Source organism: Notothenia coriiceps, unplaced genomic scaffold (genome assembly GCF_000735185.1).
Source record: "Notothenia coriiceps isolate Sejong01 unplaced genomic scaffold, NC01 NC01_scaffold00034543, whole genome shotgun sequence".
Classification (NCBI taxonomy): domain Eukaryota; kingdom Metazoa; phylum Chordata; class Actinopteri; order Perciformes; family Nototheniidae; genus Notothenia; species Notothenia coriiceps.
In genome coordinates, this window is record NW_011367244.1 from 61,531 (window position 1) to 76,523 (window position 14,993).

The 14,993-nt window shown below is 40.9% G+C and overlaps 2 protein-coding genes across 4 annotated transcripts in view; one reads left to right on the plus strand and one right to left on the minus strand.

Annotated features, from left to right (window-relative positions):
* The first annotated feature begins 1,244 nt into the window (after positions 1–1,244).
* LOC104962276 (polyhomeotic-like protein 1) lies at positions 1,245–11,386 on the plus strand. The gene is made up of 14 exons (XM_010790705.1): positions 1,245–1,328; positions 2,035–2,151; positions 2,416–2,487; positions 2,762–2,884; positions 3,184–3,336; positions 3,446–3,521; positions 4,483–5,429; positions 5,557–5,692; positions 5,937–6,103; positions 6,219–6,297; positions 6,712–6,799; positions 7,359–7,542; positions 8,537–8,744; positions 9,173–11,386. Exons 1-14 carry the CDS (start codon positions 1,245–1,247, stop codon positions 9,322–9,324), a joined length of 2,586 nt encoding a protein of 861 aa, XP_010789007.1. The 3' UTR covers positions 9,325–11,386.
* A 396-nt stretch (positions 11,387–11,782) lies between these two features.
* LOC104962271 (tyrosine-protein kinase STYK1-like) overlaps positions 11,783–14,993 on the minus strand; it is a 12,086-nt gene continuing 8,875 nt past the window's right edge. For all 3 annotated transcript variants that reach the window (XM_010790697.1, XM_010790698.1, XM_010790699.1), the window contains 4 exons: positions 14,542–14,756; positions 14,248–14,288; positions 13,836–13,932; positions 11,783–12,306 (listed from right to left, as the gene is read on the minus strand). In XM_010790697.1, the coding sequence (XP_010788999.1) occupies positions 12,111–12,306; positions 13,836–13,932; positions 14,248–14,288; positions 14,542–14,756 (549 nt within the window). In that variant the 3' untranslated portion in view covers positions 11,783–12,110. The remainder of the gene's footprint in view (positions 12,307–13,835; positions 13,933–14,247; positions 14,289–14,541; positions 14,757–14,993) is intronic.

A 14,993-nucleotide genomic window follows, 5' to 3' on the forward strand; every position in this document is an offset into this window, starting at 1 on the left:
GCGGTGGACTACAAGTGTTTCAGTGCTGCGCAGGTGAGCGGGAATTAACCCAATTATAGCGTAGCCTTAGAGGCCGAAGCCTATACGGGATAGAAACAGCTTTGAATCGAGTGCCGTGTTTGTTGTCGGCGACGGCGGAATATACACTGCTGTTATCACAACAGATGTGAATTCTCTCGGTCAGGTGAAAATGCCCAGCCATGTAATATGAGGTGCTCCTAAATGAGCAGAACAGTCCGAAGAAATAATCCTCACATCTGTGCAACCAGTTGTTTATTAGTCATTACACACACACCGCCACCTTTTTTTTCCCCCCGAGTTAACTGTCCTGGTCGAAAATAGTGAATCCGTCCAGCGAACAATGGCAGAGTCCGGGGATAAGCGGGGTTGAGCCAAAGTCTCAGTGAGAATTAACACAGTTACCAGTTCTTAATGTCCCCGTTGAAAAGCAATCCGACTCTGAGTTAATCCTAGTTTAATTTCAATCGATTGGAACATTAGACAGAAGCAGTGGGCGTTTTTATATGTACAAAAGTGGTGGGGCAACAAAAAACTTTAAATGTCTATATATAAGCTTCTGCCAGTGAGGTCATGGCTGCTGGTGAGGCACTGGCACTGGACCTCTTCAGGTTTACAAATATTAATATCAAAAAACCTAAATAAAAAAAAAATGTTTTCAAAATGCCTTTTTGAAGTCTGATGCTTCGATTAATTTTAAAACAAGACAGTCCAACGAAAGGATACCCAAAATTTTTTTATTTTTTTATCATCTTAAATATTGGATTGCTCTTCTTAAGTAAGATCCCACTTTCAATAGAATTGTGGTCTTACCTTGACTTGAAGATGAAGTCCATTTGCCTATCCTTCCTGGACAAAAAATCCTCCATAACTTTTTTTGTAAAAGTCCTCCTTATCTTCTTGTAGTTTTCAAAAGTAGAAAAATCATAAATCTAATCGATAGATTTATGATTAGAAATTTATAAAAGTAGGGTAGACATGTGGATATTATCCGGCTGAACAAAACGTGCATTTATCTAAAAGGTACGTTTCCCACAGATCTTATTTGGAGCTATTTTCTAAAATCCTATGAAGAAATCTCATTGCTTTTTTGTCGAGGGAACCCATGCGCAGCTTACTTCCGGGTTTTAGGATGTGTCACTGAACCTCTCTCGTCTCCTCTTCACACACTACACTTTTCGCGGCACAAATACTTACAGCCAATCAGCTCTGAATTATGTGAGATGATGTTTGGTGTGTATGTCAGCACAGTGCCCCACCTGCCCCTAATGACCAGTCGCCACTGGCCAGAAGAATACTCGGAAGAGGAGGTCGGTTTTCTCGTTTCCTCAGTCTGACCAGCAGCCCGGCGCGGGACCCCCGCTTTGTCTTCCTCCTGCATCTCTCAGGTAGGACAGCAACAGGTAGCCATGGCGGATCTCCATTGTCTGTCGGTGGGTTATTGTCCACAAAGTCTCTGATGTGAAGAAGTTCCTCTCTGCTATATTGTATAGCAGAGTTGGTGCGGTCGGCTTGCATGTTGCGAACCATGTCAAAAGCAAACGGCAAAAAGTAAATAAACACAAACAAAATACGGCAAAGGGCAAAATGGAGAGACAATGCGGCCATCTTTCACGGCGCAGTAGTATCCAATATCAAGAGATTGAGTTGTGCTCGGTTGAAGGAGGCTCTTTGTAATTTCTCCAGGCTTCTGTCACCCTGCACAGACATCTGTCTTTGTCGCCCTGCACTCACTAATCCAGCCGCCGAGCTCGCTTTCATCTCTCAACTTATTATTACAGGAGCCTCCGCTCATACATCAGGCAGCTGCCAGGAGGCTTCACAGCATCCCTCCCTCTCTGCCCTCTTGTCTTTTACGCTTCTTCTTTCATTTTTCATGAAACTGTACTTCCTTTTCTTACAAGTAGTCTTCTCTCCTGTTCCTCTCTTACATCTTATTCTGTGTCATCTCTCCATCCGTTCCCTTTACTGCCCCACTGATTGCTTGTGATCTGTCTCCCCCTCCCCTCCCTCCAGGCCCTGCAGGCGTTACAGAGGCAGCCTAATGCTGCTCAGTACTTCCAGCAGCTGATGCTGCAGCAGCAGATCAACAACGCCCAGCTGCAGAACCTGGCGGCCGTGCAACAGGTAAAGGTGTGTGTATGTTACGACATCTATAATATTTTCCTAAATATATGTCAGATGCCGTGCTTTTTTTTTAAGAAACTCAGAAAGCAGTAGCAGACAAAAAAACATATAAAATCTGAATTTAGCTATTCCAACAGCTTAGACCTGGACTCACAGTGATTCATGAAATGGTCTGACAACCTCTGCAAACATTCCTTTGTTGATTTAAAAAAAAAATGTAAACCTTAAACTCATCTTTCTCCCTTTTCCTCCTCCTTTTCCTCCTCTCAGGCTACTCTGGCTGCCAGCCGTCAGTCAAGTCCTTCCAGCAGCGGCTCTTCTCTGACCACCAGCACCACAGCTGTATGTTTTAGTGGTTACACCAAAATAACTGCTCTCTGTTACTTAAAAGCTAAGAAAACCTAATATCACTGTAACGTTTTCTCCTAACTTTATGATGATATGAAATGTATGATGTGATTACTAATGATGACCCTTAACATTCATGATTGATTCATAATGACAGTCACCATTATATAAAACAATTAGAACATCCCCTATTTGGTACTGCCCAAACTTAACTGAATTACAATTTTTCAGTGATGAATACAAAACGTCATTATCCTACATTTTCCAGGCAAGTGTAACATCTGGATCTACAACCAGCAGCCGTCCTATGGGTGCCCCGGCAACGTCAACAATCAGCCAATCAGTGCTGCTGAGTGGGGGGGCAGGGGGGCAGGGACAAATGTACCTGAGGGTGAGTTCACCAGAACATTAAGCAGACTGCATTATCAATTGTCTCTTTTAATCATCAGCTCTTTGTCATGCATACGTGATGAGATACAAGTTAATAAACATCACAAAGGAGTTTCATAAATCAGGATTTCATGACTCTTTGATGACTCCTGACTTTCATGACATTTAATAGCAGTTTGAGTTTATTAAAATATGTGACCTCTGTCAGGGTTATTCCACCGTGCAGAACCCAGCTTATACTTGACACCGTATACTTGGCTTATTTTCTGTGTGTTCGATGGTCTTCTTGTCATCCTGCAGGTCAACCGCTCCCTGAGGGCCCCCATCTCCTCACAGCTCATCTTTATGCCTGGGAACACGGCCACTGCTGCCGTGGCGACTGTCCCCCAGCAGCCACAGGCTCAGCAACAGGAAGCAATAACAAATTCCAGCAGCCAAACAAATAATGACCAGGTTTGTGGAATAAATATGTTGATGATTAGAAGAAAAATTAACATTTGTTTCTGTATTCCTTGCCATCGGTTTTTATTTTATTTCCTCTCTCTTTACTTTCCTTTCTTAGGTGCAGAATCTAGCCATGCGAGGGGTGTCGGGTCCCAAAGGTATTAAGACTGAAGCCCCAGAGAGGAGCGACTCAGGTAGAGAGGAAAGGAATCCTAAAAACTGCCTCTGTTTGTTACAAATAGGGTTATTAGATTTGTTGTAGTCTTCAGTCTATGCGATGTCATACACCCAATCCTTACCTCTACACTCACGGTGTTATGTGCCCTTTCTTTGAGTGTGCATATAGTTCATAGCATTTATGGGTTTTTTCTGCTTCTCAACAAAATATACACAAACCAAGCATAGATTTCATGGAAATAAATTCACTAGGACGTTATTCAAGACCCTAACCCTTTTAATGTGCCTAAATCACTGGTGGTCCGTGAGCGCCCCCCAGTGGTCCGTGAGTATATTGGTAAAATTTCACATTTGAAGTAAATAAATAAATAAAGTTTTCCGCACTCTCGGGGGAATATCTCCGCAATGGAGCGAGCTTACGTTTCACTTTCGATTGCATGATCTAGCCCAGCGCAACACCTTCGTCACGCATGTTGCCACCTGTTTGTCCAATTTTCAGGCGATTTGTAATCGGTTCTAGAAAAACGATTTTCTTTTTTGGTTTAGGGATATTTGTGGAGTTAGGTGGTCCGCGAGTGTTTTTTTATTGGTTAAGTGGTCCTTGGTATGAAAACGTTTGAGAAACACTGATTAACAATTAAACAATTGCATCTATGTTCAAACACTTTTAATTAATTATAAAATAGAAAATACATTTTCTTAAGATACAGCAAAAACATGTTTGGTTGCTAATAGGTTGTTTCTAAGCCACTGTAAGTTTTTCTTCCAAGTTAAATGGGGCAAAACTATATTACTTCCATTCACAATGTAGACTGTATTCAACAGAGACTGTAAAAATAATTTCAGTTTACGAAACATGACACTACAAATAAGTCTGCAAGACGAAAGCATTGACGATGTGAAGATCATCCCAGACCCTGGTTGTCTTGGTGTTGGGCCATAGATGTTGATGTGTCATTATGACTTCTCTCTTTTCAGCTTACTCCCTGGTCCATCCTTCCCACCAATCAAACTCCCCCTCTAAGCCGAACCAGCCACATCACCAGCTGCCCCACATCAAAATCCCAACGTACCCTCAGCCCACCAACCTCAAAGCCCACCCTTCCTCCTCTGGGGCCTCCAGCTCCACCTCCTCCATCCCTCTCTCCCAGCTCCTGCTTCACGGGACACGGACCCTCACTACAGGCACCACAGCTCCCACAGCATCACACACTCTGGTCCTGACGTCCAGTGGCCCATCCCAGGCACATGGGTATCCAGTTGGCACGGCAACCATCAAACCAGGGGTCAACGCTCAGACTTTGGTGGTGCAGCCGCTGCAGAAGACCTCGCTTGGCGCGGAGAAATCCGGACATGGAAATGGACCCATCCCAATACAACCTAAAACTCTGCAGGGGCTTCGCCTGCCCCTCCAGCTGCCCTCCAGGAACCCCCCTCCCATCCTGCCCGCCCCTCCGCCCATCAACAGCTCCGCTCAGCCCCCCCAGCCGCCGCACATCCCGGTGCAGATCGTGGGTGCGAGGCAGAGCACTCTGGGAAACACCCAGGCTCTGACTCTGGCGCGGGGCAGCTGCTGTCCCGACGGAGCCTCTGTCCTCAGCAGCTCATCCAGCCTGCTCACCATGGTGGCGTCCATCGCTTCCAGGGAGGGTGGGGTCGTGGGTAGAGGGGTGGGACTAAAGACGCTGCAGTCGCCTCAGGTGGCCCCCCCGTTGGCTCAGGTGTCTCAGGTGCATCCGCAGAATATTCAAAACTCTGGACAAAGTCAGAATGGAGTGTTGGCTTCAAGCCCCGCCTCCTCCCAGGCCCCCATTGTTTCCCCTCCTCGCTCCTCCCTCTCCCTCCCCCTGGTGATGGAAGAGCGGAGACGGACAACATCTGCTGCCGTCACCAACGGAGACGCATCGGGAAGTCAGAAACAACAGGTCGGCAGATTTGTGTTAATTAGTCAAATTAACTTGCATCGACAAGGATTCATTTCATTTAAAATGAGTTTAAATCAGTGACCTACTCTCCTTTTAGCTGTTGTATTTTCATGTGTGATGTTTTTAGGGAAAACAGTTGACTGGCTCATTAAAAAGGAAATTAGATTCCAATTCAGTCAATTTTGAAGACGGCCCCTCCCCTCCACGGCTCCAGCCAGTCAGAGATAACCCCTCAGCAGTCCCGACCAATCCCATCGAAGCAGGTACAAACTCAGATATGTGTTTCCAAGGGAAAAAGTCAGAAGTTGCCAAATTCCTGCAAAACTTGTAGTGTATAAAATAGCTTTAGGATAATATGGTTGTATAACTAACATCGAGTTCTAAGTGTTATTCTATATACTACTCGAGTTGCTGAAGTTTTCACTTTTTTTCCAACTTTTTAAATGTGAAAGTAACAAAATATTTACTTTTTTACCCTCTCTGTCCTTCCCCTCGCCACCCAACCAGGCCCTGGCGCTCCTCCAGCCTCCTCCTCTCCCTCCCCACTGCTAACTGTGTCCCGTGGGGTCCTCCAGGGGGAGAGAGCTCCTCCCCCCCAAGCTGTGGTTAAACCCAACGTCCTAACACACCTCATAGAGGGCTTTGTCATCCAGGAAGGGGCAGAGCCATTCCCTGTGAGTACATGGGATTTGTAGTTTCTAATACCCCTTTACACCGCAAAACTCAGGTATGACATTGCTCGCTGGACACCGACCATTTATTTTGATGTTTTTTGTGTTTGATTGACAGGTATGTGGTTCAGTGAAGGGCTCCCCTGGGGAGGACAGTCCAGACACCAACCAATCAGAGACTGTTACAACAGCAACAGGTAACTGCTTTGAAAGTACTGTTTCCTTACAGACAAGTTTGAGGGTACAAAAACATTGCTTTATAATGTCAGGCCAAAATGAAACTTTTACAATCCTGTGTGGCATCACATGACTAAAATATAACTGCTCTTTTTTAAGGATAAGGTACTTTTAGGTCTTAAGTTGTACTTGCTATTTTCAATTATTATAATTAACATAACATGAAAAGGTAGGGCAGGATTTTACAAAGTGCAACAGAATGACCCTTTTTTGTCCAAGCAGGGCCAGAGGAACACAGAGTTTTACTTGCAACCCTCCAACTATGAGTTTTCCCATCACATTTTCTGTTGTGACAATATATTCATTGACAAGTAAAATATAGATGTGATATATTTACTATCTGCTTTGTTGTTTTCTCCAAACTCTGCCCTCAGTGCTGAAGTGTGAGTACTGTAAAAACTTTGCTCCTGCCAGCCAGTTCAGAGGCACCAAAAGGTTCTGCTCCATGTCTTGTGCCAAGAGGTACTTCAACATGCATGAAATATAATATATGCAGTGGAAGCCATATGAGAAAAAACACACTGTGCTGCTGAGAACCACTGTAGCCTTGTGTCACATTTTGAATAGTTAAAATACAAAACAAAATACAAATTGAGGATTAAGAAAACAGTGTGTGATTCTCAGGTGGCTTCAGCTGTTTAATACACAGCATGTACGTTTTCTTTTCTTGTGTTTGTTCTTTTGTTTAAATTCCTTGATGTATGTCCCAATTCATCTTTATTCTACAAAATTGGCATATAAACATGTTTGTTTTCATGTCAAACTTCTGCCCAAACCTGATTGTTGTACATGTTCGACAATACAAACAATGCACTTGCTGCATTGTTTAACTGTATGCTGTGAGCATATGATTGTACATTCTTTGCTTCTGCTTTGCATTTGTCTCTTTGCCCACTACATGTGTGTAGATTATATACGTGTATGGTGCAAAGAGTCAAAAAACTGTATGTGTTGCTCGTCTTGGCTTCAGTACCGTATATGTCACTCTTTGTCTACGATACAGTATGTATTGGTTCCCCAGGTACAACGTCAGCTTCAGGCAGCACTTCTGCGTGCGGCAGAGTCAAGGTCATGCTCCAGATCATGACCAAGGTCAATTCTCCAACTCCGACGAGGAGGGGGGGGTTGCAAGGCGGAGAGTCCCCCGCAGAACAAGTTCAGAAATAGCCAGTGCCAAGATAGCAGGAAGACCTATACCTGTTAAGGTGAGAAAGAACTTCACATATTTCATACATGATGTGAAGAAATGAAATTCAAAAAGTTGTTTTTAATCCATGCAACACCTATACACTTTAAACCACATAGAGAGCCATAAAACTGCCTTAAAACCACAACACAACCAGAACACATAAATATGATTTATAAAACAGCCTCAGCTTGTGACTTAGACAGGGAGCTTAGAATATTTTAAGATGGAAAGCAATAAAGTGGTACAGGAATTTCCTAAAACCCTTAAATGATTCAGTATTTGAACACATCTGGTTCCCAGATCACTTGTTTTGGTTCTACAATAGTAAATACGTCATTAAATATTCCACTTGTGAGTGTCCGAGGCTTTTGTGTGTCATAAAAACAGCAATTGCTATCAAGTGACTAAATAAGGTTTCTAAACGTCTTCACACCGAACACTAGCCGCCTTTAGCTTAGCGGTGGTGATGCTCAGGCATGTAACCTTGATTAAGTTTAAGTTTAGCCTAGAGTTAGCCTTTTTTTAATCATAAAAGTGGGGTTAATATGCAGAGATTATCCTTCTGCACAAAACGTGTACGTATCACAAATGTGTGCTAGCTGCAGGTCTTATTTTATGCAGTGTTACAAAATCCAATGGAAAAATCCCATTGCTTTTTTGAGGCAGCCTTGTGATGCTAACTTCTGGCTCTTTCTACAAAAATGTCACCACTGCACCATGTTAAGCATGTCCGCCCCCAAGTGGCTGCAATAGGCACTGCATTACCAACCCAACTAGGATTCATTTTCACCTAGTGTCTCTGTGATACTGCCAAGCAGAGGGAATTTAATCTCAATGATGATACTTTATCATTTTTATTCTAAAATGTTACTTTTTATAGGTTCGTTCATGCATTGAGTCACATGGATACACTGGGGAACAATCCAGTGCAACCTAAAGCTTCCACTGTCACACAGAAGACATTTTTGTAATGCCTTGCTCGCGGGTTCCTCTGCCTCTCCTCCTCACAGTGCCGTTCAGAGTCCAGCCATTCAGACGAGGAGTCCAGTGGTGAGGAGGATGAAGATGACCCCATGTCCCTCTCTCCCGCCTCCTCCGCCTCCTGCCACCAGCCGCCTCCCCCACTCCCTACGGAGACTTCTGATCCCAGCTGCCTGCGTGCCAGCCCCGCCCAGTGGGGGGTGGAGGAAGTGTCACAGTTTATTTCCTCACTACAAGGTTGGAAGGAAATTACATTTAAGAGACTGATAATAATTGATGTTGCCCCTCCTGTGTCATTGTTCTCCTTATTAACATACTTCCTATTTAGGATGGATTGTTGAATCTCTCTGGTGGGAAACTAAATATCAATGATTTAAAAAAAAAAAAATCGGGGTCAAAAACCACTTATTTTTTTACTATAATTGTGACCAAGGAATATAGATTATAATTGACACAAATAATCAGTGTTTCAAAAAACTCTGCAGCCATGTTGCTAAGATGTTGTGTATTCTGCTTAATGATCTGTATTTTTCACATTTTTTTGTTCCTCTTTTAATTACAACAACCTTAATGCTATTATTACTTTCTTTCTTCTCTCTGTTTCCTCTTGTCTACCTTCCCAATATTTCTTTCTCTATTTATATTGTTCTTTCTCCTCTTCTCAGGCTGTGAGGAGCACGCCACCCAGTTCCTGTCACAGGAGATTGACGGACAGGCCCTGCTGCTGCTGAAGGAGGAGCACCTCATGTCCACCATGAACATCAAGCTAGGTCCCGCCCTGAAGATCTGCGCTCACATCAACACCCTGAGAGACTGATGTCAGTGTTTCCATAAATCCACCCTGTTCAAAATCAAGCCCTGGGCATTTACCCTAAACTCCTTTTCCAGGCCCAGTTAAGATATGAAACTTCATTTTCAAAACAAAGGCCTTTTTGTATCCAGCCGCTGCACTTGAAATCTGTTGTGGACTTGTCTGATCTGGAGCACATTTTCGAAGGTCGTACTAGCACAGAAGTATTGTTATGTTGTCTGTCATGTTTGTGAGTTTCAAAAATACTACAGAAAGCCAACTTTATTTTGGTGAGGTTAAATGTGTCGTAAAATGCTATTGCTTTGCGAAACCAGTGCAGAGATTGTTTTTATCAAGTGGTTTGCTTTTTGCTTTTTTGTTGCACAATTTCAGTCTAATATCTGCATTGTACAATGAAGGTGTTTGAATGTATTTCAATGCAGAAGTCAGTAGTCATTATGTCATATTGTACAGGAACATTATTTTTTACAGACCTGTGTCGTTTTTCTTGCCTCTGAGAACATTGTTGGTTCTCCTTTATGAAAAAACTTCTTTTTTTTAATGACCATTTATTAAAGCCACAATCAGCATTGCATTGGAACAGAACTTCAGTAAACAAACACGCCATATTTAATTCAAATCTACCCTAAACGTTGCAATGAGTGAGCATCTCAAAGAGGACATTTGATTATTTTACTTGTACTTACGTTTGTTTAGGGAAGCGCTTAGACCTTTCATAGCTCTGTGTTATTTATAAAAACTAGTACTTTCAAAACTGTAATCATTATCCAAGTGTAGCTATCACCATTTTTAAATTGTGGCATTTTTATTTTTGGAGTGGCCTATTCTACAGTTTACAGGGTACATGTACAGTACAGGGTACTGTCCAATGAGTCCAAAGGAAATCCAAAATCTGAGACTGTATTCTCGCATTTAAAGTTTGTTGCTTTTTGAAATGGTTTAACCGCCTGCTTCAGATCTCTACAGACGTGTCTGTATGACGGAAGGGTAACGTCATGGGCTTGAATTTGTGAAATTGAAAAGAGAAAAGCTGTAAAAGATAAATAATGAAAGTAACCGACAGATGTAAACTGTTAAATAAGCTGTTGATTTGAAGTTTCTTTAACCTGCATTCATGAACAAAGCCAGAAGATTCTTAAAGAAGAGTAGGCTTGTAGCCACATGTGGATGAAGAAGAAATCATACCTGAATGAGTGAGTGTGTGAATGGGAAAAAAAACGTTACTGTAATAAGTGTAAAAATTGCCTTTATATTTAAATGCACATTTGTTTGCTGGACTGCCTTGTTTAAGCTTTTCACTCTAGGACTTTTCTCATGTTATCTCTGTGAACCTTGTGGCCTTTCTCACTAGTCTCTACACTAGGTTTAGATGAGGATTGTCTGTTTTTTTAACTGCTTTTCATATCATTCCTTGTTTTATATTAGTGCTTACTTTTTTACGATTGTTATTTCAAGCAATGACATCTGTTGCCTTTCCCAAAAAGCGTGACTGAATGGTAGCTACCTTGATCAAGGAAACTTGCTGTCTTACTCATAGCTTTGTCAAATAGCGTGTAACTACCAACAGTATTTACCTTTCTAGCTAGCTATCTTTGGCTTTATGTTAGTGACTGTGGATATTACAGTATTTTCTTTAAAAAAGGATAATAATCTTTGATAGCTGTGTTTTATATTTCATAGTTTTCTCTGGATTTTTAAGTGTTTAAATCAGCAGATCCTTCGGCATATTGTGATGACCAAAAAATAAATCGCCTGCTTTGCAAGTGATTGGAGCCACAATTTCTTAGTCAAATTATTGGAGGTCTGCGATGATTACCGGTGTAACATTTGTGAATAAGCAGACCATTGCAGTTTTGTTTATTCAATCATTGTTTTCCCAAAAAGTAGCACTTTTCTCACAAAATGACATAGGTTTCTGCAAAAAGCTTTTTCTTTTTATAGAGGCTATTTCAGGATCAAAATGTTTTTGCTTGCAATAATCAGAAAAACTGCAAATTCCTGGAGGGACTGAGTTTGAAAAAGAGAAGCTAACAAAACCATCATGCAAATAAATAACCAAGGAACTGTTCTAAAACTGTCACATCTGTGTTTTTATGTCACCTAATCCTCAGGGCTAATAGACTCTTGTTTTATGTTTTTAATTTGCATGGATAGCTTGGAACATGCGCTTCCCCGTCTCACATTCCAGTTTAATGTGGCAAGGGTATTTTAAGCAAACCAGATTTTCAGCTTTGCCATTTCTCAAGTTAACTATTTCCTTTGTCTTCTGTCTTTAGTCAATGTTGCTGCAGGCTTTTAAAATGTTACATTTAGGGCCAGTATATAGTGTTACACTGCAGAATATAGTGAAAGTCTTTCTTGCATGTATGAGGTTTACAAAAGCCTATTTCTTATTTATTTTATAAATATAATTATTGGTTTTAAAATAATGCAGTGTTTTAATAAAGTAGACATCACACAGCAGTTAAGTGCACCCCACTCATCTTTGTATAGCTTCTGAGAAGCTGTATACATACAAAACATGTTGTTTCAGTGAAAAGTGCAGCAAACATGTATTGTTTTCTTTCATAACATTAGTCATTACATAAGTTATAGTTTACAGAAAGAGACATATTTACAATCCATATATTACTATTCAAACATATAACGTTTTTAAGTGTTCCAATATTGCAAACAGATATATCAAACACAAAGGTGTGTTTCACAAACAAGGTGCATTTCTCTGAGAAAATGATATTTTATAAATTCTTCCATTTTCCAGTAGTCCTGGGTGTAACAACCGCCCCATCCAATCATAGCACAGCGAAGTCATACGCCTCTCCATATCCCGCCTCCCTTAGGTACTTCTCGATATCCAGTGGTTGAGTCACTTTGAGAACTTTCCTCCCATTGGCTGATTTCTCTCCTGACTGAAGTGTTCTAATGAGCTCCGACGTTGACAGACGGTGTTCGGGGCGCCAATGGCTGCAGTTCTTTATGATGGAGTACCTACAAAATAGGGTAAAAGGTCATAACATTGTAACCTAAAAACCTTATACAATCTATGCTAAAAACCCTGCAAAAAATACCTATAAGCCTATGTATCTCTTCTTATATAAGAAACATAGTAAGATTGTTATGACAACATATTATTGCTGTGTCGCTCGCACTCGCAGCCAGTAACGTATCGTCGTAGGCTGTTTGAAATAGCAGCTCAGGGTTTATCGGTCAAGTTCAGTGCATGCACATGCTAACGAGATATAACGTCTCCATACAAATGTATTTAAATTGAATGTTCAAACTTGTTTTCTTTGGACCTTATAGTAGGTGAGTGGGTTAAAGTAGCTAGCAGGCTAACTGGCTTGTTAGCTAACTTAAGCTAAGTTGATTTACAATCAGTGGCTAATTAATAACACCTGTTCATACCATATATACAGTCTGGTTCATACCAATGCAATTCATTACAACAGTTATGCAGTTGATTCTATCTTGGCTAAATATACATGTTATATGTTCAGCTATTTTTGAAATTTCGTTTTATATTTATTTATATTATGGTTGCAGTTCGCAGTTAAGGGCTACTTTATAATAATTGGTGTTGCTAAAGTTTTTCAGTTCAAGTAACTTCTTCCAGTGTTTCCCATACATTGATTTATTTGTGGCGGGGGGTGGATGCATGGACCACCCGAATAGGTTAAGGGGCCTTTGGCTTTGGGGGGGTGCGGTGCCCCCACAAATAGAATCAAATTCTGTGGGAAACAGTGTCTTCTATTCAATTATTAGTACTCATATATTAAACTTGTCGCACTTGGGTTACCAGAAATACACCCAAAACGTGTGAACAGTCCTCCAGATTGATAGATATTCTCTTGTGCAAATAAACCTTCTCAAACGTGTACAATTCTTTGTGCATGCTTTTTTCAGAACATTTTTAACCAATTATCCTAATGCAAAGTGGTGGGGGAAACATTTCCCCAACGTCCGCAGTATATGACGCCTATGTTGAAATGTAATACCAGCTTTTTATACTATACAGTTTTTTATATTTAAAATTGACACCCAGAACACTATGAACTCACTATAGAAAAAGTACATACAATTGTTTAAATATGTTATCAGCCTAGTGAGCGTAATAAATTCCTACCTTCTGTATTAGTTATTTCATTTAACCAATAGGCCTATAGTCCCATTGAGAAAAATAATATCTTCAAGCATAGGGAAAAAGACACCATAGTTTCAATTCAAAGTGAATATAAAACATTATGTTAAGAAATTAGCTTTTTAATGTATTTGATTCTTTATTCAAAGGTCTTCCATGAAATGTATTAATTGGGTTTCAATATGAATGCATTTTTAAAGTCAGATGTAGTGCTTTAGGAATGTTGGAAATTCAGATCCATCAATTATTAACAGCATCGTGTGAGCTTTTGTGCCTTTGTGTTGAGCAATCGACATGCTTTATCTATCCGCTGATTAACATGCATAATTAGTGGGGCTATTTGTGTGCAAAGTTGGTATCTTTCTTCTGTTTGTCTTACAGTGAGTTGGAGCAAGTGGTCGGCCGTTTGAGATGCTTTCCCCTTTGTAGATACTGCAGAAGTTCGGTTGCCCTGTATTCAGCAAACGGTGGGTCACCTGTGTAACAGAGAATTACAAATTAGATGAATGTCCTTTAGCTCTGGCACTAAATGTACTTTAAACTAAACTATAATGTTAGGAGTCATACAAGTTGAGGAAATGTTCATCTACATTTAAAACAAATTTCGGTTGTATTGTATAAAGTATTGGTCCATAATTAACTCACCCTTGTTGTATAAAAGGCAATTCATATTAATTCTATGCAGGTAACTATAATCTTCCAATTCCAACATTTGACTTAATATTATGCAGTCCTTATCTATGATTTACAAAGAAAACAATTATCTTGGTTTATCTAGAATTTAGACTCACCCAGTGTGACCATTTCGTAAAGCAGGATACCAAAGGACCAACTGTTGGAAAAAGGAATAGAATCTTAGAAACAAGAAACGGTATTTAAGTTCAAATTTGCATAGCAATTAATACTTTTTGAAATCTCCTATGAGTTGCAAATATGTATGGTTAAGACATTGAAAGCAGACAAATTGTAGAGTAAAATGTATTTTGCAACAGAAATGTTAATCAGATGATAAAAACATATTTGACCCAACCCGGTTTGAGTTTTCAATCAAAGAAATATCATATCTTTATTAATTGGCCACTCACATGTCACTGCTCTGACTGTCAGCCTTTCCGCCCAGCACTTCAGGTGCCTGCCACTTCCTCATCTCAATGTCCCCGACTTCCCCCGGTGAAACGGCCTGTGTTCTCCTGCGGTAGGCCGAGCCAAATCCCCAGAGCTTTGCTGTCAGATCTCCACCAACCAGTACGCTGCGAGATCCCACGTTGCCATGGATGCAGCGCTGACCGTGCAGGTACTCCTAAAAGATGTTAAAGGTCCCATGTCATAGCCATTTCTACTGATCATAATTCCATTGTTGAGGTCTTCTAGAATAGATTTACATTGTTCAATTTTCCAAACTCACATTGGTTTCTCATACAGCATCTCTGTATAGTATGTGTACTATGCACTGTGCTCTGATTGGTCAGCTCGCCCACTCTGTTCTGATGAGTCCACCACCGTTACAGCGGCACATCAGTGATTATGTGTTACAATG